The sequence below is a fragment of the Scleropages formosus genome, chromosome 3, assembly GCF_900964775.1.
Source record: "Scleropages formosus chromosome 3, fSclFor1.1, whole genome shotgun sequence".
Lineage (NCBI taxonomy): Eukaryota > Metazoa > Chordata > Actinopteri > Osteoglossiformes > Osteoglossidae > Scleropages > Scleropages formosus.
The window spans coordinates 8,981,126-9,004,096 of record NC_041808.1 but is presented as its reverse complement, the minus strand read 5'-3'; the positions used below and the strand labels follow the sequence as shown (position 1 = coordinate 9,004,096).

At 48.7% G+C, this 22,971-nt stretch overlaps 1 protein-coding gene across 1 annotated transcript; it reads left to right on the top strand.

Annotated features, from left to right (window-relative positions):
• The first annotated feature begins 8,967 nt into the window (after positions 1-8,967).
• grm5a (glutamate receptor, metabotropic 5a) lies at positions 8,968-21,375 on the top strand. Its single transcript, XM_018734787.2, has 8 exons — positions 8,968-9,650; positions 12,318-12,567; positions 15,947-16,182; positions 17,332-17,578; positions 17,658-17,832; positions 18,076-18,202; positions 18,523-19,453; positions 20,572-21,375. Exons 1-8 carry the CDS (start codon positions 8,984-8,986, stop codon positions 21,335-21,337), a joined length of 3,399 nt encoding a protein of 1,132 aa, XP_018590303.2. The 5' UTR covers positions 8,968-8,983; the 3' UTR covers positions 21,338-21,375.
• Positions 21,376-22,971: the final 1,596 nt, after the last annotated feature.

The window sequence follows — 22,971 nt, the reverse complement described above, 5'->3', positions numbered from 1 at the left end:
CAAGCGTACCCTGAATACCTTTCAGTCATCGAGGAAGACTCGGCACTACGGGTGTTCCTCCAGGGGCTCGCTCTGGAGCGCCTGCAGCAGCACGTCAAGGTTGCCACCCCAACTAACCTGCATGCAGTGCAGTATAAAGCAGAGCGCGTGGAAGCCATCCTGAGAGATGCTACGGAGCACACGTGCCCTTGCCGTGCCGTGGAGGACGTCACTGATAATGAGACGAAAGGAGAAGTTTCCCACCAAGTTGAAGCGCCTCCCCCACGATGCTGGCTGTCCAACATCTACTGGCATTGCCAAAAGCAAGGGCACCAAGCATGTCGCTGCAGGGAGCCCGCCCCCATCTCGTCTCAAGGAAATGCCAGAGGGGTGGTGTTGTGAGGGGTGCTTTACGCTGTGACTGTGCCCCCTCTCAGGGAGTACTGTTCTTCCCAGTAGGTCATATGGGGACACTCCGCTGCCTCTGTCTGCCCTGCCTCATAGAGGGCATACCCTGCAAAGCCCTCCTGGACACAGGGTCTACGATGTCCATCTTCTGCACCAGGGTCCTGCCCGAAACTGCATGCCATCTCCCCAAAGGATGGACCGAGGTGTCGGCGAACCTGCGCATGGTCACAGGAGAGACAGTAGCAATGCTGGGAAGAAGACTCTTGCGCGTGGCTGTAGGCAGCCTGCAGCTTGGAGCACGAGTTCTGGGTCCGTGCATTGTGAGGATGGACCTCCTAGCCAAGACAGGAGCAGTACTGGATCTGGGAAGCTCACAGGGGAGACTATCAGCTTCACTCCCCCTTTGCTGCAGCAGCAGATCCCTGAGGCATGGGTTCTCCTCCCCAGTTCACGAGTGGAAGAGACCAGGGCTGTGCGCAGCACAGTGGTAGAGTGAGAGACCTGGGCACGCAGCAAGGCGAGACTCGGGTGGCGCAGTGGGGATGCTGCATGTGTGGCCCGCGACCTGGAACCCTCTGCAGAAACTCACGAAGTGGTGCGGACACTGTGGCAGAGCGGGCACTGTGGCAGTGCAGTGACGTGGGATTGGAGGAAGGTCAGCGAGAGCAGTTAAAGGAGCTCCAGGAAGCTTTCATGGTCATCTTTGCAGCCAAGGATGAGGACGCACCACATTGAGACAGGCCACGCAACTCCCTTCCGCTTACGATCACACTGCCTGGAACTGGCAAAAAGGCAGATTGCAGAGATGAAAGTTAAGGAGATGGCTGCAGGAGGCATCATTGAGCCCTCTGGTAGTCCCTGGCCATCACCAGTGGTCCTGGTTAAAAAAAAGGATGGCAGCTGGTGGTTTTGTGTGGACTATCGTCGTCTATATGCCGTGACCTAACAGAACTTGTATCCGCTACCGCGCATCGATGATGCGCTGAACTGCATAGCAGGATCGCAGTGGTTCAGCTCCCTGGACCTGTGGAGAAACTACTGGCAGGTTGCTTTAGCACCTGTCGCTCGTGAGAAGATGGCAGTCACCATGGAGCTGGGCCTCTGGCACTTTACAGTTATGCCTTTCGGTCTCCGTAACGCGGCTGCCACCATCAAGCGGCTGATGGAGCAACTCCTGTCAGATGTGCCCAGGAGCCGATGCATCGGTGCACGGGCAATCTGGATGACCTGCTGGTCCATGCCTCCTCCTTCAAGTCTGCCCTGGCGAAGTTAAAGGAGGTGTTTGCTGCTATCTGCGCAGCTGGGCCGAAGTTGTACCCACCAAAGTGCAACCCCCTCCAGCAGCAGGTGAAGTCCCTGGGCCATGTCATAGATACAGATGGAGTGTCCACAGACCCTGACAAAATGCAGCAGGTGTGAGGCTGGCCCACCCCATGGGACATGTCAGAGTTGCAGAGTTTCCAAAGGGGCTGGTGTCCCACTACCGCCGCTTCATTCGTGGCTTCACCAACATTGCTGTGCCATTGCGCTGCCTCACCTCTAAGGTGACCCTGTTCTAGTGGAACTCCGAGTGTGCTGCCACCTTTCACCGCCCGAGGGAAGCACTGGCATCTGCCTCCGTCCTGGCCTTGCCAATCCCAAGAAAGCCCTTCATTGTAGACACAGATGCCAGTGGTCAGGGCATTAGAGCCATGCTATCGCAGGCAGGAGCTGAAGGCAAGAAAGTGGTCACGTTTCAGAGGTCTCCAGCTGAGCTGCCTGGGGAGGAATTACTGTATAACCCAGCGGAAGCTCCTAGCCGTGGTGGCGAGTTTTAAACATTTTCGCCCCTACCTCTACTGGACCAGATTTCTGCTGCAGACTAACCACACCTCGTTCACATGGCTCCTGAACTTCAAGAAGCCAGGGGGATAGATAGCACAGTGGTTGGAACTGCTGCAGTGGTACGATTTCAAGGTCCGACACCAGCCGGGATGCCTGCACGCCAATGCACTTTCCCGGCACCCTTGCAGCACAGATTCGTACAGTCACTGCGACCAGATGGAGGAGCCGCAAGGGACCACAGTCGAGACCTATGCTGCACTGGCCGCAAACACGGCAAGCAAGGGGTTGTCCGCTGACGACACAGAACTGTTCCGCCAGGCCGAGGAGGCCGACTCAGAGCTGGCGGTGGTGTGGGATTTCTTGGAGTCGGGGCAATGTCCACCTTGGACCGCTGTGACCCCACACAGACCCACCATCACATTGTACTGCTCACAGTGGGACAGCCTCGCCCTACGAGGGGGGCTATTGTACTGGTGGTGGGATGGGCCAGTGTGCGGCCACGTCCTGTGACAGCTCCTTGTCCCCCATAGCCTCAGAGAAAATGTGTTGCAGTGGGTACAAAGACCCACCGGTGTCAGGCACTTCAGCTCAGTGAAAACACTGCACCGGCTATGCCAGCACTTCCAACGGGCAGGTTGCCGACAAGATGTGGAATTGTTCATTTGCTGCTGCGACATCTGCACTGCACATAAGGGCCCTGCACTGATTGGGGAAACTGCCATGTGCTCATGGCAATGAACTACTTCGCCAAGTGGCTCCCGGTGTACACAGTGGCGGACCAGAGTGCCATTACTACAGTGGAGCGGTTGGTGGAGAAGATGTTCTGCTGCTTCGGGGCACCAGAGGAGCTGCATAGTGACCAGGGCAGGAACTTCAAGTCGCAGGTCATGAGAGAGGTGTGCGACTGGCTAGGGGTGCAGAAGACACACACCACAACTCTCCACCCGCAGAGCGACAATCTGATGGAGCATTTTAAGTGCACGCTCACCACACAGATCTCTGTCCTCACCTCCGGACACCAGCGTGACTGGGACAGGCATGTCATCTACAGGGTGTGGACAGAACCCGGGCGTCGGCCGGTGGTTCTGCACCAGGACAGGCTTGCTACTGACCACTCGAAGGAGTCCTTACCGGAGTCCCCCATTGTAAGTCTGCCAAGTCCAGCAAATTCACCGCCTCCATGCAGACCCAGGAGGGAAAGCCAGGTTGCCTCAGCGCCTTAGGGACTTTGTGCTGACGGGATCAACAGTCACTGGGACGGACGACTCCTTTGGGGGGGTAATGTAACGGTGCTGAAGGGGGCTGATGTAGATTAATGTAAATAAGTGGTGTTAGCATCTATTCCTGTACATAGTCCTGTGTTCTGTTCTGATAACCTGCTGTTATGCTGCTCATGCTTAGCCTGCCACAGAGGAATTCTGCAGGGTTCGAGGGGTGACCTCCTAACCATTGTGTGGAGTAGGGGGGCTTAGAATGACCTGAGGGAACTCTCCACTGCTCAGGCACAGATTCTTTACTGTCTGAGGCATCTTTGTGAAGACTACTATTGAAAAGACATGTATGCGGTTAATAAAGACAAAGAGCATTTTTCTGAAATCTGAGCCTGGGAACGCTACATTATTATAGTCAAAGGCTTTATTCCGTTATACATTCAGGAACACGACGTGTCTACTGTTTTTGAGAGATTTTTTTTTTCTGAAGGTGAGACACCAACCCTGAACTCCATAACACGAAGCTTTTACTACTTTACCATGTTTTACTGTTTTATTCAAGTGTTTAATCCAGTTTCATCACGTTATGACTCGTTTTAGTCGTTCCTTACAGTTTTACCGTGGTTCACTGCTTTTTCCGTGTCGGGCGAGTCTGGGAGCCCTGGGCTGAGCTCAGTCACGCGGTGCTGAGACGGTTCGAACGCGGAGTACAGAACCATCTGGGTGGATCACGAGCCCGTCACATGTTCCCTGGGGAGGTCACAAGGTCTGTGAGCGTGGACCTCACACCCGCACCCAGGTCAGCGCTCGGGGGCGGGGGGCTTCATGAGCGGGAGAATAAGGAAAAAAACGTGTATTTTCTGTAAACTAAACACCCCCGGCCGCCTCCTCACTTTCCATTCAAATAACTGTCTTATTGTTGTGTAACAGCATCTTGGATCCTCAGTATTACGTTCAGTGCCAGTAAAACACACTACAGTTTCACTGCAATAAGACCACTGATTATATACGATGTCCAGTCAATTGCGGCTCACAGCACGTGACCTACATTCATATGATTATGAACGTAAGGACTCGTTTCCGTTACGGAGCCCAGAAAATTCGCACTTTTTTTTTTTAATCTAATAGACCCGACTGGAAATGAAGAATCGCGCAAACCGCAAGCTAGTGACGGGACAAGAGTATCAGCACGAGGAGGGCATCTTCAGTCAGCAGGTGGCGCTGTGCCGGCGTGTGTTTTAACATTTTAACCACACAGCTATGTGTACTATCGGTCATTTTTGTGAGACTCGTCCCCCCAGTATCTAGACCGTAATCGTGTTTACAAATAGTCTGCTGTGTATATCCACTCAGTAATGTACATACACACGTACACATACATACTGTTCACATGATCTGTGCGTTTCTTCTCTCTCTTTTACTGTTGTAACTTTTTTGTCATCATGTTTGCGTTACTTTATTTCATGTTCGCGATTCGCTTTTGGTGATTTATTATTGTACCCTATAATTTAAATCTTCTTGCAATAAGTGCTAAGTGTGTGTGTGAGTGAGGAGTTTACTGTGAAAAGCTACACTTCGTACTCGGTGTGGCTCCCATGGACACTTTACGCACGAGTTTATACTGAGTATAATTAGGAAATATTCTGTTTTATAACAAATCGATTCGTCGGTGAAAATATACATTATTATATAATTAATCAATGTCAACTTTTTCATAATGGTTTATTTGTCTTTATCTTATTAATCAATTAATTACGCATCCTTTTTTGACAACTCATATTCTGTTTTACGCGGTGGCGCAGTGGGTTGGACCGGGTCCTCCTCTCTGGTGGGTCGGGGGTCCGAGTCCTGCTTGGGGTGCCTTGCGACGGACTGGCGTCCCGTCCTGGGTGTGTCCCCTCCCCTTCTGGCCTTATGCCCTGTGTTGCCGGGTTAGGCTCCGGTTCCCCGCGACCCTGTATGGGACAAGCGGTTCCGAAAGTGTGTGTGTATATATATATTCTGCTTTACGAAATAAACTGTTTATGAAAACGCATCCTGATTTTCCTGAACAGAATTTTTTCAAAGGGGAATTAAGTTACCTGTCACACACAGGGGGCCGGACCTTGCAGGTAGGACCCCCTGCGAGATCTTTTATCTTGAAGGTCGATGAGGAAACGCAATAGTCGTGGTCGGGGGCAGGCGTGGAGACAATCGAGGAGCGAACGTGGTTCCGAGGGATGATCGTGGTCGATTGGCGAAGCCCGAAACCGTGGGAAGCGGGGCTCGGGGACAAGGAGGTACACGTGGGAGAAAGGAAGGGGGGGCACAAGGCGCCGGTCGAGACCGCAGGTGACAAGCTTGTCTAGGAGATTCCGTGAAGTGGCACACTATACCCTGCTCTGCTGATCACGGCTAGGTGCTTGCGTTCGGGGTGGGCTTGTGGGCGTGACATGACCATTAGAAAAACAAAAACTACATTATCATGAGTTTACACATCGGAATCGCGTCTTTTGCGCTTTTTTATGGCGACCACTGAACAAAAAAAATGGCAGAAAATACAGAAAATTGATTTCCGTGCGTGAATAACGATCCTGGAAGCAACACACGCCAAGTGATTTTACATCAGCTCTCTCTGACCAAACAAAGACGGCCGATAATACCCCCACATAATAAACCCAGCATCTCACAGTTCCCTGCACCCCGCTTCTGACACGTGTTACTATTTTTACTCAATACGGAACCGTAAAGTGCCCGTATTGGTCTTTTAAGTGTTTCCATTTCATGTGTTTATATATCTTACTGATGTTTTATACTTGTAGAATCATTTCCCGTAAGGTTTATATGGTTACGCTGGGTTTGTTTCTTTACGCGCGGTTACATCATTCCTGATGTCATCTGAAAGCATCTTTATCATCTTCATCCTTAAACCTCCTTCGTCCTCACTTCGAAACCCGGATATCTTCCTACCTTCTCACACTGAAGCGTGTATTCAAGGGTACAGAGTGTGAACTTGTATATACAATTGCAACGGCAATGGGGGGTTGGGGGGTTGGGGGGAGGGGGGGAACCGCGCGTAAACGCTGAATCCACCATATAACCGTTCCAGCACTTAAACATTTACATGAAGCTGTGAATCACATACATCGTTCACGCACAAAACAATAATAGAATATACAGTAACGAACAAGTTTCTGAAAAAAATATTGTGGCTCTGAAAAAATACATAACCATATTTAATAGTGATATGTTTAACCCTTTTTATTCTTAGTTTCTGTCTCTGAGATGCTGAGCGGTATCTAAGGGCATCTGGGGGGTGTTTGTGGGTATCTGGGGTATTTGGTTGTATCCTCAAGTGTCTGGAGGTCACTTTCAGAGTCCCTGGGGTACTTGGAGATTGCTGGGGGCGTCTGGGTGTGTTTGGGGCTGTCTGAGGTCATCTGTGGGTGTCAGAAGCGCTATTCACGCAGTGATTATTGATTACGCGTAATCGCGCATAAAGCGCCAGCGCGAGGCAACAATCAATGATAGTTTTAAAGTGATTATTAGTGCTCCAGCCAGACAGATGAAGCCGAAGGGGGAAGGAGCTGAGACCGAATGTCCCTCAGGGTGCAACCTCACCTGGAGCAGCAGAGACTCATACAGATGTGTGTTTCGTTAAGTGTCTTCCGCAACCTCTGCTGAGGAATGAATGATTATTAGCGCCGGTGCTGTGAACGAGCGCATCGCGGACGCGCCTGTCGGCAGGTGCAGCTGAACAGTGACTGGAGGCGCGGAGGGGGGTTTGGGGGGGCGGCAGTTCGTGCGTGGTTCGAACTGAAGTAGAAAGAAATGTTCTACCTCTGGAAAAGGATCAGGCTGGAGCCCCACATCAGATGGGCAGATGAGCGTGGAGAGGCGATGGACGCATGATGATGGGCACATGCACATGGTGATGAAGAGATGTGATGATGGCCACAGTGATGGAGAGGTGTCAGAGAAGTGGACAGGTAAGATCGGCTCCGGTACAGTGTGTCAGTTTTAGTTAACATCCTTTCAGCATTACGCACAAGCGCTTTACAGATGGGGGTCCGCTGTAGAACCGCCAGCTGTGGTTTACCTCACCATCTCACCATCTCCACATCGTTCCGTCTCCTGGAGCTCATCGCCTCGGAGCAAACTGTGGACTTTCTAGGCTTTTTTTTCTCATCATTTAATGCGTTACTGTTACACTTAAGTGATGTGTGGAGCTCAAGGATGGCATTTCGCGGCGCAAGCAACCGCACTACTTAATAATAATAATAATAATAATAATAATAATAATAATAATAATGTGGGACTTTCAAGACTGTATTGCTGAAAGTGAAATCATGAAATCACCGTGGTCACGTTTTGGACGTATAAAACGCAGCATTTAATGATGTTATGTTTTTGGATTTTTTTCTACCAGTAACATGTGAATATTTGTAGTAATAACCCTTCAGTGTTTGTCTGAGACGCTATGGCCAGTTAACAGCGGTCGAAGTTCTGAGAGCGAACACAGAATCGACACGGTCAAATTAAAGATTAAATTAAAGATGAAAAAAGTGAAGCCTATTAGCCCACAGGGGGCGCTACAGAGTAGGGATAAAAAACAGAAGCAATTATAATTGTGTGATTGGTAAGAACTGTTTTGGGCAGAGAGCCCCGGGGACAGATGTGTGGGAAGAGACAGAAATAACACAGCTATCATAACACAGGAATAACACAGAAATAACAGACACACTTCTGCCCACAGTCATGATCTCCATCATTATCATTAACACACCAGTAATGTTTTGAATGGGGGGGTACGGTGGCACAGGGGGCTTGGCCTGTGCCTGTTCTCTGGTGGGTCTAGGGTTCGAGTCCTGCTTGGGATGCCTTGTGACAGACAGGTGTCCCATCCTAGGTGTGTCCCCTCCCCCTCCAGCCCTATACCTTGTATTGCCGGGTTAGGCTCCGGTTTGCCGTGACCCTGCTTGGGATGAGCTGTGTGTGTCTGTGGGGAATATTTCGAATAGACATACAGAAATTAACAAAATGAGCACTTTTTAAAACTTTTTAAAGTTCTATTTCATTATACACATATATTTTTCCTGTACAATCATCTTGCATATTTTTAGTGGAGAAGTGATTAATTAGTGATTAATGTGAATTTCATGTGGACAGGACACATAGTGAGGGAAACATCTCTGAGGTGAGAGCTGTTCCCCAATGTGTCAAAATGCTCTTCAGACCTGAAGTCACCTCCTCTCCTCCGGTTTATTGAGTTTACGCCCTTCTTGTTTGGACCACTGGTCTATAACAGGGTCTTTAAAGGGCTGTTTTGCCCCTTTTATTGACTTACAATGTTCTCCTGGGATCTTTTCCAGTGACTTTTCCATTATGAGCCACCTATCAATCTCATATTATCCAATGAGACCCTGAAGAAGAGTCTCCTGGAAGTCAATGCTGGACACAGACACCGTCCCTTGTCTCAGTTTTTCGAGACCACCCGTTATCAAGTGACATCAAGCATCTTCTCAAAAAGCTTGCTGAGGGTTCTCCTTGGACATCCAATGCTCCTGAGTGCTTCTAAGGACATGAACAAGATGGACATATTGCTTCTGCTCGTGCTTTTGCTGTATGGAGAGCAGCAGCTTCTCACCAGCGCCCAATCCAGTGAACGGCGCATTCTGGCCCGTGTCCCTGGCGACCTCATCATCGGAGCACTCTTCTCCGTGCACCACCAGCCACCAGCAGACAAGGTGCACGAGCGCAAGTGCGGGGCTGTGCGGGAGCAGTACGGCATCCAGCGTGTGGAGGCCATGCTGCACACGCTGGACCGCATCAACAGAGACTCCCAAATCCTGCCCGGCGTGGTACTGGGTTGTGAAATCCGAGACTCCTGCTGGCACTCGGCCGTAGCGCTTGAGCAGAGCATTGAATTCATCCGCGACTCGCTCGTCGCGGCCCAAGAGGAGGAAGGGGGTGCTACTGCTACACGTTGCTCCACAGATGGGGCCAAGAAGCCCATCGTGGGCCTGATCGGACCTGGTTCTAGCTCAGTGGCCATCCAGGTGCAGAACCTGCTGCAGCTCTTCAACATCCCGCAGATTGCCTACTCTGCCACCAGCATGGACCTCAGCGACAAGTCCCTGTACAAGTACTTCATGAGGGTTGTGCCATCAGATGCCCAGCAGGCTCGCGCCATGGTTGACATCGTCAAGAGGTACAACTGGACCTACGTCTCTGCCATCCACACTGAGGGTGAGTCCGGCTGTGGGACGGTAGTCTGCCTGAAGGGCTGTTTGACACCCAACCGTAGCCAGAGTGGATTTCAGTCTTGGTGGATCAATAAACTGTGGATCCAGGTCTTTTTAGATTCCCACTCGATCCATCATTGCTCACCCCCCCAGTTTCACAGCAGCCTATTGCTTTTCTGTGGGACTGGGGTTCATTTTTGACTCACTTTAATTCCAACCTCAGCTGAGCGGTGGGTGACGTCTGAGGTCACATGTTCACACCTATAGGGAGAGAAGAGTTCAGTTCTTTATTCATCTTAAGTCCTTCAGAGGTGTGATTAGCAATGACACCCTCTTCCCCTGTGCATTGGTTATTGAATTATGTAAATAAATAGAAAAACTGGTACTTCATGTTGTTCCATCACCTCTTTATTACCTTTGTTAATTCATAACATCTTCTGGCATTCTCTTCCAACATATACTACCTGGCCAGTGACTGCTTTCCTTGTATGACAACCCATGTAAGCCACAGTGAGGACATTACAGATTTGTGTTTTCTAGAAATTTCTCATCATTTACATGATGCTGAAAATGTGACCTTTCGACAGTAGCTCAGAGAGTTGACCAGCTCCAGTCCAAGAAACCTCCTCGCATTAACAGGAGAAACACTTTAACTGTCCCCAGCCCCTCCTTCACTCACAAGTGCTCCTTTCGTTGACTCAGAATCTGTCAGAAACCCTCCATCTGCCAGGACCCCTTAATTACAGAGAGACTTTGGCTCACCTGTTTGCAGATCGGGGTATTTCACAATAATTTCATGATATGGACTTTGATCAAGAGCGTTACAGCAATTTTGTGAGTGGGATTCAGACGGGAAACATCCAGGTTACAAGTTCAAGTCCATAACAGTTGCGCTACCTGTTGCTGTCGGCTTATGAGGGCTCTGTACCTGAGGGCTGCAGGCCTTGGCACATGTTGGCAAAAACTGAAAGATGCGTTGGGCAGCAGGGGTGGAAAGTAGGTCAGGGTCCGCCTGTGCCTGACAGAGATTACCTACATCGCCACTCTCGGTAATGACTTTGGACGGCGTGGCACAGCGGCTGTCTTCAGCTTCATTCTTCTCGACTGATTCAAATTACAGTGTGACTCATTTTGATAAATAGAATTCCGAGTCACTTTTTAGCTGAAAATCCTCAAGAACATCTAGCCTGAAACCGAAAGACCAACCCGTGGTGCGCAGTGTGGCTCTCTTGACACAGTGTGATGCTACAGTAGGAGGACATTGGATAAAGTGCCCCCATCCTGGGGCATCTCTGTCCCCCAAACCGAATGTGTGCTTGTCAACACAGAGAAAATGCTCTTATAGACTTTAGATCAGCAGAGGCTACTAAGGCAGTTACGTTACGTTATAGAGTAGAGATCCACTTTGTTCTCAGCGGCGATCCAGCCCAACACCAGTAACGACGGTGGATCATTTGCAGTACGTTTACATTTATTCTGTTATCAGACTATTTTCTCCCAAGTGATCTATAACTCAAAGCAAACAGAAGGGCATCAACCACAGATGAACAGCTCTAGACTTAGATGCAGAATCATATCACAGCTAATTTGTTTGATTCCACCGTATTGCCGGTTCAGTAGCCGCCTGTAGAAGTGACATTCAAATAGCAGATACATATATAATAAATGGCAAATGATGTTGGACTCGTTTATGTAGTTATGCAGAGATCCAGAGAGGAACGGCTCTGAAAGAGATGGGTTTGAGACCCTCCTTGAAAGCTGGGAGGGATTCAGCAGCTCTGAGGGACAGAGGGAGTTCATTCCACAAGATCGAGGTGAAAACTGGCAACTGACAGGCTTTATGGGGTTGTAACTAATTCTAACCCTAATTGCCAGACAGGTCAGAAGTATGGAGGTGACACATAGTGTCAGCGAACCAGACAGAAAGAGTCATTGATGATGGTGCCACCTGTATAATGAGCCGGTGTGTATATGAACTGGACTTGCGACAGACAATCTGGGGGACCTGCTGGCACACCCATAGTTGAATTCAGCCTATGGGAGACGCAATTTCACAATACACCTGTGGGAAATAAATAAGTACCATGGAAGCAGTGGCTGCAGCTGCAAAATTGTGTGCACTGTGAATATGCAGTGAGAACATGGCAGTGTGAGCCAGAAACATGTTAGACCTTCAGCTTCAGGAACTCAATCTCAAACCCACCAAAGTCCACAGATTTAGACTAGATTCTCAGATGAAAGTAGGTGGCCTGGATTTTATGCAAATGGAGGGGGTCCTCTCCTCACTTCATGTAATGGGGCCAGATCATCTGTCCCTACAGAGCTCATGATCACCATATGAGGTTGGGGAGATGGCTTCATGTCTGTGTGTGTGTGTGTGTGTGTGTGTGTGTGTGTGTGTGTGTGTGTGTGTGTGTGTACGCACATTGACCCACCATTTTTGTAATGTATTAAATTCATTAGTTGTTGTTCCTGGAAATAACTGAACCACGGTGTTCCTACTCACGAGTGGTTGCCAGCTCACCCGGAATGCCCCATAAACCTGTTCATCTGTTTCTTCAGAGTATTGTTTGTATTAATGTTTGTGAATGAATGTACTGGTCCAAAAGATTCAGCGCATACAGCGAGATGGTTCGTGCGCAAATCGGCCCGTTTGTGTTCCATCTCCTAGGCAACTACGGGGAAAGCGGCATGGAGGCGTTCAAGGACATGGCTGCCAAGGAGGGCATCTGCATCGCCCATTCGGACAAGATCTACAGCAACGCGGGTGAACGCAGCTTTGACCGGCTCCTGGACAAGCTATGGGGTCACCTGCCAAAGGCGCGCGTCGTTGCCTGCTTTTGCGAGGGGATGACCGTGCGGGGAATCCTCATGGCCATGCGCCGCCGCCATCTAGGGGGCCATTTCCTGTTGGTTGGGAGGTCAGTGGAGTTCCTGCCCCCCATGCTCTTCACACTCTTTTCTCCACACTTTCAACACACTGTATGTCACAACCCACAGGATGTTACGGAAATGCTCTTAAGTTCTGCTAAATGGGAGAGGGTGGAGCCCCGGCGAAGCACTGCAGTACAGCAGGTCCGTAGTTTGCAACTCAAACGTCATTTTTACCACTAGACACAATCGATCAAATCAAAGTGACTGATAATTCGGAAGTCATTCCATGGATTGTTAGGTTCTATATAACCTTCAGACATAGCCATAAGAAGTAATAAATAATTTTTATTCTAATATTGTGTTAACTTTAAGGTTCAATCATTTTGTGAATAATTATAAAATTGGACTGCATTATTCCTACTGAGAGGGGTGCGGTGGCGCAGTGGGTTGGACCGCAGTCCTGCTCTCCGGTGGGTCTGGGGTTCAAGTCCCGCTTGGGGTGCCTTGCGACGGACTGGCGTCCCGTCCTGGGTGTGTCCCCTACCTCTCTCCAGCCTTACGCCCTGTGTTGCCGGGTAGGCTCCGGTTCCCCGTGACCCCATATGGGACAAGCGGTTCTGAAAATGTGTGTGTGTGTGTGTATTCCTACTGAGGGGGGCGCGGTGGCGCAGTGGGTTTGACCGGGTTCTGCTTTCTGGTGGGTCTGGGGTTCGAGTCCCGCTTGGAGTGCCTTGCAATGGACTGGCATCCCGTCCTGGGTGTGTCCCCTCCCCCTTCAGCCTTACGCCCTGTGTTGCCGGGTTTGGCTCTGGCTCCCCACAACCCTGAATGGGACAAGCGGTTCAGACAGTGTGTGTATGTGTATTCTTACTGATGAATGTTAACTGTTTTCCCACCAGTGACATTTAGTTCCTTTTTCTGCATGCAAGAAAAACTGAAAATGTCAAATTTATTTTTTTCAGTTCTACATCTTTCAGTTTCTCCAAGCTTTTTGTGTCCCAAGCAACTTCTGTCTGGATATTCTGGAAATGGTCTCACCTGTGTCATCACTTCTTACGACTTTTATTATCGTCTCCATCACCATCATCATCATCATCATCATCATCACACTCTGAATTGCTGTCTCCACTCAGTCCTCCATCCAAACCGCCACTCCACGTTCACTGGGGCACCACATTGACATGGCAAAATAGGTCTTCCCAGAATGCTTTGCAGGTAATTACCCTCCTACAGTTTATTTACTCACTAATTCACTAATATCCATAACATGAAATAGCATGAAATTGTGACAGATTTTTAATGTGATCTTAATTTCCACAGAGAGACTCTTTGACTATTTATAGAATGACTGATTCCATAGGACGTATGAAAAAAAGAAAGACTCTGTGAATGTACCTTAAGGCTATCATCATCGGAAATAACGCTCCAGCTATTCTTACTCTCATTTCGGGCAAAAATGACTAATTTCACACTAATTCTTCGTTCTCTCGGAGTCCAGGCCATCTCCGTGTTCATGTTCTCTTTTTGCTTCATTCGCCGTGCTCTGCATACGCTATGCTCGTTGATCGGTTTCTCCTCTGTTATAATTTCTGTGTTTAGAGAGATTTGAAGGAAAGGGGAAAGTTGTACCTGCCAAAGCCACGAGGAGAAGAGGGTAATGCAGTCAAAAAAACTGCTCAAGGAATCATGTTGTGAACAGTTTCGAGAGCCACAAGTGTAAAAATCCAAATAAGTGGCATACCAAATCTTAAATCTCTAACATGAAAAACAATTTACATTTTACGTCTACATTATTGTATTTTATTTAGGTGCGGTGTGCGTTCAAGTTTGAGTCTCGGCTGTAACTGTTTTATCATGTTATTGATTAGAATTTATAGCATTTATGGTTGGTATAGTACATATTAATCATTGTAGAAATGTTCTTGTGGGTCACATTACTTTTCTCCGAAGAGGATGCCTGCAGGTCGCCCAGGCTGGAACCCGCACCATGCTGCATCCACCACAAAGCCCATTAGTCTGATGAGATGTTGGATTTACACCGAAAGAGTGGGGGAGGGGTGGGCAGCAGTGGTGATGAGGGTTCAACAGCCCAGGGCAGCTGACTCACCTACGACGCTGGGATCACCTACATCCCTCAGTTATTTAGAGGCGAAGAGCTGCTTTTGTTATGACGCAGAGCACAAAGAGGTGTGGAAGGTCCACTCGGCATGACGCCAAATTCACAGCAGCCGTGACAGAGACGAGTGGACGTGTCTCAGTATGGCTCACCTCCAGGTGTTTCACTGCGTATTGTTATCTAGTTTTATGTGTGAGGGCTGATTTGGAGGATATTTAAATGGACCTGACAATGGGACATGTACCACTGCAGGCTGTGGGTTCCCTTATATGCTCTATGTTGAGATGTTCTGCGTGGGAGTCACCGTCCGGCTCAGCCCAGAGCGGTCGTGCACGCCGGGTTCGGTCCTGCTCCTGGGACAGCTGTCAGAGGTGTCACAGAGCCAGTCCGACAAGGGAGTGAGGTCAGCGCCCCCTGGCAGACACTGGAGACCCTTGTCACTCACTGAGGCAACCGGCTCCCCCACACTGAGACGCGGCGGTCAGGCCCCGGGCCCTCAGTCTGGACGGTGGACGTGCTCGGGGTGGGGGCGGGTTCAGCGGAGGCCGACACTCCCGCACATCCCTCAGGAGCATTCAACAGAAAGCTCTGCCATAGTTCTGATCTCATCGAAACAAACCGCGGTAATGCAGATGTATCCGTACTGCAGCCCACACACATCAGGTCTTACCTGGGTTTGGAACCTAGGCTGTAATGTAAACCCAGATCTGAATCCCACTCTCTGCTGTAGTAGCCTTATTTAAGGTGCTTAGCCTGAATTGCTACAGTAAATGTTACCCTGTTGTATAAAACGACATATTCAGTCCGGCTTGGTAACAATTGACATTAGTTAAGTCTGATCAAGGTTCAACTGGGCAACGATGAGTTCAAAAGCCCTGCCTATTGCTTTAAATATGCATATTTATTAGTTTAATCACAAGACTGGAAATGACTAAATAGGTTGGCTGCAGTATGAATTCAGTCTGAATACAAAATGTTTAAAAAGTCAGTAGCGTGGCAATTACAGTCCACATTTTGCAAACTGAAGGTATTGGGTTTGAAGCCTGGTGTCATGCCCTTGAGGAAGGTACTTACCTGGATCTTGGAGTTCCAGCTTCCACTGTCCTAACTTTCCCAGCAGCCAAAACAGAGACAGCAAAATTATGGAAACCCTGAACCAATATACTGTATGTTCTATACTCAGACTTGTATTTTTGGACATTTTGCTGTTTGTAGCGCTCATCTCATTTTACAATGAATCTGAAGCTAATGAAATGTTAATATACCTTAATTAATACATACCTTTCTGTCTTCTTGTCTGCCTGCTGCAGTGACGGCTGGGCGGACCGCTATGACGTCACCGATGGCTACCAGAAAGAAGCTGCTGGTGGAATCACCATCAAGCTGCAGTCAGCCTACGTGAAGTGGTTCGATGACTACTACCTGGGGCTGCGACCCGAAAACAACCCGCGCAACCCCTGGTTCCCGGAGTTCTGGCAGCATCGCTTTCAGTGCCGCCTGGTGGGCCACCAGCAGGAGAACAGCCAGTACAATCGCACCTGCAGCGGTGAGGAGTAGAACGCAGTGATTGTCAGCAGAGCCACAACACCTCATTCACAAGGGACAGCTGTAATCATGGCGACACATCAGATACAACTAAGTTATTTTATTCTTTTTAAGTTTATTCTTATTTATACTTTCTATTAAGTTTTTAAAATGTGCTTATCCATTGCATGCTTTTTTTTGTTTTTTATGCGCTGTATACACGCTGGCTCCGAGTATTACAAATGGCCAAGTTATGAATTTTCAAAGACACATTTTGTTAGGTTATTTTTAATTCCATTTTTGTCAGTTCAATTCAAATTTACAGAGGGCTCTTCTCATTTTTACTTTTCTGAAAAATTTTTGTCTGTAGCAGACTGAACCCGCTGAGCTGAGAGATGGCAGGAAAGAGCACTCAAGGAGAATAGGAGTGTGGGACCACCTTAATTCAACTCACTTCCAGTGTTTACAGTTCATGTCTGGTGTTTGTGTGACGGTGATCAGTAATGGATTGACCAAAAGTATCAGAAAGGAGTTTGTAGAGAAAACATTTTTATTTTCCGTCATTTTAGTTTTAATGTTCATGTAGCTGAAGGTTAATGAAAATATTAAAATAAAAACTCTTGCAGATATTTTTTTTATTGATTAAGGCTTTATTTGAGATTTTTGAGGCACCTAACCTATGAATAAATCAAGGGACATTTGTATTGTTAACCATGTATTGAATGTGACTTAGCAGTAAATGTGACTTTGGAGTTACGAACAAAATGAGTTATGAACAGACTTTGGGCCTGCATTCATAAGATGAGGGGGGCACGGTGGTGAAGCAGGCTTGGCCGGGTCTCGCCCTCCGGCGGCTCTGAGGTTTGAGTCCCTCTTGGGATGCCTTGTGACGGCCTATCGTTCCCTCCTGGGTGTGTCCCTTCTCCGTCTGGCCTTGCACCCTCTGTTGCCGGGTTAGGTTTCAGTTCACTGCGACCCCTGCTTGGGACAAGCGGTTTCAGCATCTGTGTGTGTGTGTGTGTGTGTGTGTTCCTAAGATGAAGAGCTGGTATATATTTCTGTGAGAAAGCCTTACCGGATCCAGGAGAGTAACAGGAGTCTCACAGATGTTTCAAAGGTAAATGTCCTCCAGACCCGAGGTAATCAAGCCTCCTGCTGTCACCCTGGCCAGGTAAAGAGTCCCTGCGGCAGCAATATGCTCAGGACACCAAGATGGGTTTTGTGATCAACGCCATCTACGCCATGGCATACGGCCTGCACAACATGCAGCAGGCTCTGTGCCGTGGGGGCACCGGGCTTTGCCCTGCCATGAGGCCTGTGGACGGGGGAGCGCTTCTTGACTTCCTCATGGGGACCAACTTCACGGGCGTGTCCAGGGAGTTCGTGTGGTTCGATGAGAAGGGCGACTCCCCGGGCAGGTGAGGTCCTGCACGCGTCTGTCAGGAAAGCAGTTTCTGTCATTTCAGACATTGGAACTGAAACTGATTCGCCCCTCAGGTATGAGATCATGAACTTCAAGAAGACGGGCCCGGGGCCAAATGATTACAGCTATATCAGCGTGGGCAGCTGGGACAACCAGGGCCTGAAGATGGACGACAACGAGGTGTGGTCCAACAGGAGCGCCGTGATCCAATCCGTGTGCAGCGAGCCGTGCCAGAAGGCCCAGATCAAGGTGAGACACCCGCTTGCGTGGGATTTACAGGGTCGCTCCACCGTTATGCATTTTATTTCCGTTCTACTTATTTGGATTCTGAAATCTAATTTTTCATTTTTTTATGTTTACACAGCAGTTTTACTGCAGTAAACTGCCTTGCACTGAGCTGTTTTCTGCTAGCCAGCGTCTTGTCAGCCAACGGACAGTCATCCGCATCCCGAGTCCCGTCCTCAGCCCCGCCTCTCTGTGTTCTTCACCCAGGTTATCCGCAAGGGCGAGGTGAGCTGCTGTTGGACCTGTACACCCTGCAAAGAGAATGAGTTTGTGTTCGACGAGCATACGTGCCAGGCCTGTGCGCTGGGCTCCTGGCCCACCGACGACCTCACAGGTGAGCCTCTCGCTCCGGCCTCCCGCAATCCCCCGGTGTAGCGCTCACCCGAAACACCCAGTACACCGGAATTTCCTCAAAAAGAATCAAAACTGTGGTCTCTCGAAACATGGCAAACGTCACATTTTGATACGTTTTCTAAAATATCGGCAATACGAGAGGTTTTTTCACAGTGATTGATCGCTGGTTGCTTGTTGCATGGTCATGGAGAGGGTGAGTTGGTGACCACGAAGTGTGGTTTGGTCGCTGAGCGGGCAGTTGAGTGGTTACAGCGTGACTGATTCGTCACATTGTGGTCAATGCATTTGCTTCGCCCGCAGGCTGCGAGCCCATTCCCGTCGAGTACCTGCACTGGGATGACCCCGAGCCCATTGCCGCTGTGGTCTTCGCATGCCTCGGCCTCCTGGCCACAGCCTTTGTCACCTTTGTCTTCGTCAAGTTTCGGGACACTCCCGTGGTGAAATCCTCCAGCCGTGAGCTCTGTTACATCATCCTGGCTGGCATCTTCCTGAGCTACCTGTGCACCTTCTTCTTGATCGCCAAGCCCCATGTAGTCCACTGCTACCTACAGAGGGTGCTGGTGGGCCTCTCTCCTGCCATGAGCTACTCTGCCTTGGTGACCAAGACGAACCGTATCGCTCGCATCCTGGCCGGAAGCAAGAAGAAGATCTGCACGAGGAAGCCGCGCTTCATGAGCGCCTGCGCCCAGCTGGTCATCGCCTCGCTGCTCATCCTCCTCCAGCTGGCCATCGTGGTGGCACTGTTTGTCACCGAGCCACCGGCCGTCGTGCACGACTACCCCAGCGTGCGCCAGGTGCGACTCGTGTGCAATACCACCAACTTGGGAGTGGTGGCGCCGCTGGGCTACAATGGCCTGCTCATCCTCAGCTGCACCTTCTACGCCTTCAAGACACGGAATGTGCCGGCCAACTTCAACGAGGCCAAGTACATCGCCTTCACCATGTACACCACGTGCATCGTCTGGCTGGCCTTTGTGCCCATCTACTTCGGCAGCGACTACAAGATCGTGACCATGTGCTTCTCGGTGAGCCTGAGTGCCACCGTGGCCCTGGGCTGCATGTTCACCCCCAAGGTGTACATCATCCTGGCTAAACCGGAGCGCAACGTGCGCAGCGCCTTCACAACCTCCACCGTGGTGCGCATGCATGTGGGCGACGGCAAGGCGGCTTCCTCCTCCGGCAGCAGGGGCACCTTGTGGAAGCGCCGCAACTCCGGCCCTGAGACACTCAGGTAGGGGCTCGCATGGGTCAGAGGTCACCTAGGTGGACCCAGGTCACATGTGGAACTGATGAATGCAAACAGGTGGCAGAGGCTGATGAAGCACCACCGTGAGGCAGCAAACCTGCATGACAGTCATCGCCCTTCAAGGATATAAAAAAACAATCCCTCAAAGGGGTAATCCCAAAATCCCTGATCAATTCACTTTTACAGCCTTAATCATGTCGGTTTGATGCCATCGGTGAGACACTCAGTTGTGCTTTCTCTGATATGTTATTTTTGGTGTGCAGTTCAGCATTTTGAGTGATGTAACTAACCATTTCAGAAACAACTAGTACAATAAATAACTACATTTTAGGGGCAGAGGGTGGTGTAGTGGTTCGGGTTAGGGTTGTCGTCTTACAATTAAAGGACCCTGAATTGAATCCCAACTTCTGTTGTAGTACCCTCGATAGGGGTACTTACCCTGAATTGATAACAGTAAAAATTTCACTGCTGTATAAATGGGTAAATCACTGCAACTTGAAGTCCCTCTGAGAAAAGTGTCAGATAAATGAATAAATACTTGTCAATTTTATATAAAATGTTTTTTTTTTTTTTTTTTTAACAAAGAATTCATCATAGCAAGCACAGTATTGTGGTTTTCCTTCCTTTTTTAAAAACAACTGGTTGATTAATGCGTTTATTTATAGCATGCCATGTAATGGATGCATATGTCAGTTGAAATACCGCGGTGAAACCAGCAGTCCTGAAAACACTCCTGTGACACCTTCCCGTTATTTCCCTGTTTCCATGGGCAGTAATGGACTGTGGCAGGTTTTCTTGTTGCTCTGTAATCCTCCCACTTGACAAATGCAACGCCTACAAGGGCAGCTGAACATTACGGAAGTAACTCAGCAGGGTTCTCAGGAGATGCTGCACCAACAGGATGCTGAAGGAGGCTCTACAAGAGCTGAATCCAAACCGTTTTTTTTTTTCTGTGTTAAACTTCCGGCTTTTGTATGGTTCTGTAAAAGTTTGGCAGAGGAAACGCCCTGATTTTTTTGTTTCATCCGTTAAAATAATTTTTATGGTTGCTCTAGCAGTTGAATGAATCTCACAACTGCTCTGTTGTGCCTTTCTGACTCCAGCTCCAATGGAAAGAGCGTGACCTGGGCTCAAAATGAGCGAGGCTATCGGCACAATCTCTGGAAGCGCATCTCCATCCACATCAAGAGGAAGGAGAGCAATCAGACAGCTGTTATCAAGCCCTTCCACAAGGGCGGCGATGTTGCACGCGAGCCTGTGACCAAGGTGCTGTATGGGGCGGCTCCGGAAGAACGTCCGTACCCAGTGATGTACCGCACCCAGCTGCCCTCGACAGCAAGTGCTGTCAGCTCCAGAGAAACTTCTCTGGGTCGGGATAAAGAGCCAGAGGATGAGGAGGGAGTGGTAGCCCTACCCTCATATCTGCCAGGGAGCTCCACGTCCCGGAGCTCTGCCTCCCGGGCCTCCATCATGGAGCAAATCAGCTCTGTGGTTGATCGCTTCACAGCCAACATCAGTGAGCTTAACAGCATGATGCTTCCTGGGTCACCCCCGGCAACAGCCTCCTTCCTGGCCTCCCGTGAGTTGCCACTGACGACTGGCATGAGCACCTTTGCTGACGTGCAGCATGAGCGTGGCGGTGCCCAGGAGGACTGCCAGAGATCACACAATGTGGCCTCCACCAGGAGGGGGCCAGAGCTGGATGAACTGACAGCCCTCACCCCGCCCTCACCCTTCCGGGACCTGATGGACTCAACCTGTGGGTCGCCCACATCTCGCGCATCAGCGTCAGCTCTTTACATGCCCTCCTCCCCTACATACGACCGCTTACTACTCAGGGAGTACGGTCAGAGCTCCTCTTCCTTGTGAGGCCGTGGTTAGAGGAATGGAGGTGGGACCTTGGGACAAGGCCTTTTGTTTGTGGACTCAGACCGGAGGTGGTGGTGATGGTGATGTCTTGGACTTACAGACATGGCATAGTGGCTTCTTTCATTTTCCCTCTCAGTTATACAATGTCTGTTTCGAAGAGCCACCCACGGCATGATGGGTCATAATGAGGCTGCGTGGGCTGGACACTTTCAGCTACTTTGACCCCTGCAACATCTTGGACTCAGCGTGGTCCGTCAGAGTGTCCCTCTGCCCTGAAGCTGACATCCCCAGCGAGTTCGTTTTGTCACATGATGCCTCCTGCATTTCTGGTGCTGGAAAAATCGTGATCTGAGTTATTAAAATGCAGGTGTACATAGCTAGTTTTCCAGATACATTTGTCTGTTTTTTCTACTTATAAATTAAGTTTTAAAAAACTGACAAACTTTTCCAGCTTTTTCTCAGAAAATGAGTGATTTTAGCATTCAACGTCAAACTAGTTTATTCAAGACCTCAATTAATGGTAATCAATGGAGACGCCAGCTGTTGTGGTGAAACGCAGATGTTATATAGCATCACAAAGACTCACGCGGGATACAGAGAAACACCCAGAACGATATTCACAGTGCGGTTTCCTGAGCTCATAGTGACACCCTCGCGAGATTATAGTTCACTCTTACTGAGGTTGTAGGAAGGTTGTAGCTCAAGCTTAGTGAGGTCTTAGCGGGTTTATAATGACGTCATAGTTTGGGCTTAGTAAACTTGTAGTGAGGTCATAGTGCTTCATAGTGAGGTTGTACTGAGGTTGTGTTGAGGTCATAGTGAGGTTGTAATGAGGTCCTAGTGCAATATGGCACTATGAGCAACCCTGGTTGCTGAACACAGGTAAGCAGTAATCAAACGCGTTCCTATTTAAGGTCTATTTTATGGTTTAAGGCCTGTTTAAGTTCTATTTTCTTCACTTCTTTAAAAATAATTCTATATTTATTTACCTCTTTGTTTTTCATATAATTTTCGATGACAGGACATGGCCTCATGACTCAGATGTCAAGTGACTTCAATAAATTAGTAGAAGTGTTGCAGATTTTCTTGTTTAATGCAAAATGTTTCATAGAGTGAGATTTGCCTGTCCAGCATCAGAAACAATTCAGATACAAATATTTGTTAATGGAAACGTGTGTGATTTAAAAAGAGTTCAAAGAATGTACATTTAAATACTTCAGTCTTTTTCAACCAAGTTACCGATGATTTCAATGATATTTATTAAATGTACTAAATACAAAAAGCATGTTTAACATTTGGCTATATTGGCTTCATGCAGCTTGATATTTGCCTGTTTTAATGCTATAACATCAATATACTGTTTGCCATTCTGTGTGCCATAAAGGTGCATGAATTCACATCACAAAAAGCGGACAGCTTAATACTACAGACTGAAAACACAGCCTTCGTATTATTATTATTATTATTATTATTATATTATTATTATTATTATTGTTCACAGAGGGAACATACAAGGTTAAGTTAAAAATTATCTGCAATATATCCATAAAAAACATCATTGCAGATGCTTTTTGACTTGCTTTCATATATACGCTTAGTTTACGTTAATTATTCTCATTCTTCCCATCCTGTCC

Bases quoted from the DNA above. Each gene is read 5' to 3' on its own strand.
- grm5a (XM_018734787.2), top strand. From the start codon at position 8,984: ATGAACAAGATGGACATATTGCTTCTGCTCGTGCTTTTGCTGTATGGA. The intron at 17,579-17,657 runs GTGAGGTCCTGC...TTCGCCCCTCAG, and splicing joins AAGGGCGACTCCCCGGGCAG to GTATGAGATCATGAACTTCA. The intron at 19,454-20,571 runs GTAGGGGCTCGC...TTCTGACTCCAG, and splicing joins TCCGGCCCTGAGACACTCAG to CTCCAATGGAAAGAGCGTGA.